General features: G+C 38.4%; 1 protein-coding gene across 1 annotated transcript in view; it reads right to left on the minus strand.

Moving 5' to 3' along the window:
• SMG1 (SMG1 nonsense mediated mRNA decay associated PI3K related kinase) overlaps nt 1-5199 on the minus strand; it is a gene marked incomplete in the record, with an annotated part of 101565 nt that overhangs the window by 44379 nt on the left and 51987 nt on the right. The window contains 2 exon segments of the mRNA XM_014587089.2: nt 1-115; nt 761-905. Of these exon segments, the coding sequence (XP_014442575.1) occupies nt 1-115; nt 761-905 (260 nt within the window).

A 5199-nucleotide genomic window follows, 5' to 3' on the forward strand; every position in this document is an offset into this window, starting at 1 on the left:
AGCCTGTCCAAGAATACCATATATTCTCTCTTTCTCTTCTTCACTTATAGTGTCTGGAAGCAGATTTTGAACTTCAGATTTTTCTCTAGGCAACAGACGAACACCTTCTCCCTGACTATAAAAATAAAGAAGTCATCAGTATTTCAGTTACCAAAATTTCACCATATCAACAGAAAATCTGTTTTAAATACATCAGAAATAAGTTACATTGGGATGAGCAAATGGCATAATGGTTATGTTGCTGGACTCCCATATGGATAACCACGGTCTGAGTCCCAGACCCAGAGGCTTGAAACTCACACTGGGCATGTATGCATGTGTGCCCAAAATCCCAATAGGAAAACGGAGGAGAAGGGATTGTGGCATGGCCAACCCTCTGCCAGGGGACGGGTGATTTCTCACTTCTCACTTTCTGTCTGTCTGTCTCTTCCACAAGTACATGTGCCCTATAGCAAAAATGTCCCTTAAAAAAAAAAAGTTACACTGGGGCCAGTAGGTGGTGTAACGTTTGAGGTACCGGACTCCCTATAAGCTGACCATGTTTGGAGACTCAGATCTGGTGGCTTAAGAACTGTACCGAGTGCAAGTGCATACATGCCCAAAGGAAGAGAATGGAGAAGGTACTGTTGCATGGCCAGTACCTTGGGGGATAATTTCTCACCTTCCCTCTCACTGTCTCTCTGGCTCTCTCCAATAAGCTCATGAGCCCTATGACAAAAACTTAAAGAATAACAACAGTTACACATTTAAACATACGTACCTGGCATTGTCAACCACCTTTCTGCCCCACCTATAAGCCCAACTAGCCAATGCTGCCCAAGATTTGGCTACTTCAGGTGCCTGTACTGAAGAGAGGTGATACAACTGTCCCAAAATGAAGTCAGGTTCTCCAACTCCAATGTGTACTGCCATGATGGAGGAAAAAATAATTTAAAAAATCTCAGCAATGTTATATTCATAAATTTCTGATGGCATTTCCATTAACATTTTTTTATTATCAACAAGCAATCAATAAATCCCACAGCATCATACATAATTTGATAAGGCACAAGTCTGGATTATTCTTTTCTAAAAGGTTGTTATGTTGAAATAAATCTCTTAACTTCTCAAGTAAGTTTAATCACCTATGGAACACATCTGTGTCTTTTAGGACACTGAACTTTATAAACAGTTCAGGGGTCAGATGTGCTGTAGAATGTCTTGCATTCTGGATATGACTGGCTAATTCCTCACGATTAGATTCATCTTAAATATTCTGGCAAAAATAATACATAGGTGATGAGTAAACCATCTCATTCAATCATAGAGACTAATGAGGCAAAACTATTTCATTTTAGAGGTGAAAAAATTGCCTGCTATAATGCATATGCCAAGACGAAGGTTTATAATGATCATTAGACTTATGAATATTAAGATCCTATAATAGTATATTAGAATCATTTTATAAGACCAATGTAATTAAAACCCTAAGTATATATATATAAAAAAAGGTAGTACATTCTCATATTTCAATGAAGAGATAATTATCCCCTAAACTGTAAAAACAAGGCAATAGTGCCTCCCACAACAGATACTCAAACACTGATTAAATGAACCCAACACTCTATTTGTCAGGTAACATTCTGTCGCTAGAGTTAGTGTCAAAAAGGGAAACTTGAATATTTCTATCTTCTACACTCTACCAATCAAGGGGAAAACAGGTTACTATTTTACCTTAGTGGTTCTTTAAGGCGAGGTGAAATTTTAGATAGCAGGGACAAGACCTTATTGCTAGCAAAAACATCTAAGCTGGGCCAGCTAGTGGTGTGGTAGGTTGGGGCAGCTGGAACCCACATGGTTGAGTGCATAGTTCGAATCCCAAACCTGGCAGCTTGAAAGGCACACTGATATATGTGTGAGCATGCCCAAAATCCCAAGAAAAGAATGGGAGATAGGGAATTTTCATAGGGTCATCACACCACCACCACCCCCACCGGGGGGGGAGTACTTTCTCACTTCCCACACCCCAGTCTCTCTTAGGCAAGCCCACGGCACTTTAGCAAATTTTAAAAAGGAAAAATATCTTACACCTAAGTCCCTTAAAGCAATTAGAATCTGGAAGGCTGGAAGTATGGCCTGGGGGCAGAGTTCACCAACTTCCAAAATGGGATAAATGTGTCTGAGTTCCAAACAATATGCTATCAAATTTCCACAGACATATTTTTTGTGGCAAATTTTAGTCAATATAATGTAGTAAACTTTAAAATAGGGAAACTTCTAAAATTAGTACTTTAGTAAAAGAAACCTACCAGTAGATTCACTCTCAATCCGAGGATACTCTTCTTCCATTGTATTAACAGATGGCAGTTCTATTAAAGTGAGTATATTTTTAGATAAAGTAGAAAGACCTGTGAAGTTCTGTTGCTGCTGAGCTCTATAAACCTGTTTCAGCTGTCCTGAAATCTCTTTCCATTCTGCCTGGATCCATTTAGCCAGTGTCAGAATTGACTTTGCAACTGCATATTCAGCTTTTGCAGACTTGCAAAAAGAAATGGCACAAGAGCTCAACATTTCCATTGCATGTGTTGACTGGCCTACAGAAAACAAAACAAAATCGGCACTTAGAACTATTAAAAGCAAATAACTGAAATTATTTCAGAGTAAAATAATGAACTTTTTCATACACATAATTTCAGTAATAATTGGTAATCTCTAGAACAAAATTATTTCTTCTAAAAACACAGAATTATAGCGGTTAAGTCAAGTACACACTTTTATTCAGGACACGAATGTACTGCAACAGCTGGGAATATGAAACCCCTCAACTTACAAAGGAGTTATATTCCAATTAAGTCAAAATGCACTGAATACAGCTAAAAACCTACCAAAAAGCATACCTTGGTCTACCAATCTTAAACATGCTCAGAATACTTACATTAGCAAAATCGTCTAACATAAAGCCTATTTTATAATAAATTGTGGAACAGCTCATGTAATTTACTGAATGCCATAACCAGAATGTATGTTATTCAGTACATTCAGTACTTCTCAAATGTGTAGAGTTTTCACATCACACTGCAAAGTAAAAAACTCTTAAGTTTAACTATTATTAAGCCTAGGATTGTCTGTAATCATCTTTTCGATTACTGCCTCCCACCAAACACAGTAATATTCACACACATGATTTTTATATTTGTGTACTAACCACAATTCCATTTACTAACCTGCTGTATACAGCAGTTTGGTTTTTTCAATATCAAGTTCTGGTCCCCATTTCTCATCCACTTGACCCTGAGTTGACAGTTTCTTAAAGTGCTGGACTAGGTCCTGTGCAGTGGTGGTTTTTCCCAGCTGAACTTCACTGCACTGTGCCAGCAGTCTGGTTGCAAGTGACACATTCCCACGTTTTCTAGCAAATTTAGCTGCTGTTAGACCTAATTCCATGAGGTGGCTTCTAATTGGGACTGTTTGTTCTGGAGAGAAGAAAACATTTCATTAGGCTCTCGATTTTTTCTAACCCCAGATTGCATGAAAACATGGCCCCCAAATTCTCTATCATCCTTCCTCACCACCTCCCTAAAGACAACTCAGCATCAAATTCCTAGTATATTGGACGGTGCTTGGCATACAATAAGACAGGTGTTCACTAGATTATATGTATACGGCGAGGACAAGCAGATGGCTTAATGGTTACACCACTGGACTATATAACATGGCCATCCGAGGTTTGAGTCCCAGACCTGGAGGCTTGAAAATCACGCTGGGCACATGAGCATGTGACCAAGATCCCAAGAGAATGGACTGCACTATAGCCATCCCCTATGGGTGGGTGGGAGGGTGACTTCTCTCTCTCTCTCTCTCTCTTTCTGGGGAGCGCACGCACCCTATAGCAAAAATCTCTCACCAAAAAAAAAAAAAGACAAATATTTATATGAATAGTAATTCTTCAGCAATTCATTTGGACTGTTTAAAACTTAACATTCATAATACAATTTCAACTGACAAAGAACAGGAAAAAATCTTAGGATTTCTTTAAAAACAGGTGAAAGATTTGAACATTTGGGAAGTATTCAGTGGCCACTACAGAAATGAAAAAATGTTCAAGATCACTAATCATCAGCAAAATGCAAATAAGCCAAAAGACACACCCAATCTGGTGATTAAATTTTGAGAGATTAACAGTACCAAAGATGGGGCTAGCAGGTGGCATGGTGGTCAAGGAGCTGCACTCGCACATGGCCAACTGCAGTTTGTGTTTTGGACCTGGCTGCTTGCTCGCTTTCTATGTGTCTGTCTGTCTGTCTGTCTGTCTCTGTGTTTCTCTCTGGTGAGTGCACATGCCTCACAACAAATTAAAATTTTAAAAAACTAATAAATAAAATTAAATAATTATTTTAAAAACCAGAGATGTAGAACTTTCCTTAGATGCAGAAGGAATGTAAAATGTACAACCACTTTATAAGAAACTACAGAGGGGCCTAGTAGTTAAGGCAACTGGATTCCACAGGGCCAATCACACAGTTCAAATCTCAGGCAGCTTAGACAAACATGCTGGGCATGTGGGCTTACGTGCCCAAATCCTAAAAGGACGGAGAAATGGAGAAGGAAGGCACTGTGGCCTGATCACTCCCCATGATGGGTGCTTTCTCACTCACTCTCTGGCAAGCACATGTATCCTCCGGCAAATCATTGAAACAAAGAGAGAAAAAAAGAAAGAATGCAAGCTCTTTCTGCATAACTATTTTGAAAATCTAGTGACCCAATAATATCACTCTTAGGCATTTACTTATAAGACACATAAAAATATGTACCGAGACCTATACATGAAAAGTCACAGCAGCTTTATACTAACAGCTCAATTTGAAAAAAATCCAAATATCCATCATATGATAAAAATTAAAGTGTAAAATAGTTCTCTCAACAATAAAAACAACTGTACACATGCCACACGGGTGAACCTTAAAAATGTGCTGAGGTGGGGTCAGCCAGAAGGTGACATGGTAGTTAAGGCACTGGACTCCCACCTGACTGACTTGATGTCCTAGACCTGGTAGCTTGTTTGCTCTCTCTCTCTCTCTCTTTGGACAAACTGAATAATAATAATAAATAAAATTAAATAACTCTTAAATATATATGTGTGTGTGTACATATACATACATATATATATGTATATATGTGTGTGTGTGTGTGTGTGTGTGTATATATATATATATATATATA

Source organism: Tupaia chinensis, unplaced genomic scaffold (assembly GCF_000334495.1).
Source record: "Tupaia chinensis unplaced genomic scaffold, TupChi_1.0 Scaffold000182_1, whole genome shotgun sequence".
NCBI lineage: Eukaryota > Metazoa > Chordata > Mammalia > Scandentia > Tupaiidae > Tupaia > Tupaia belangeri.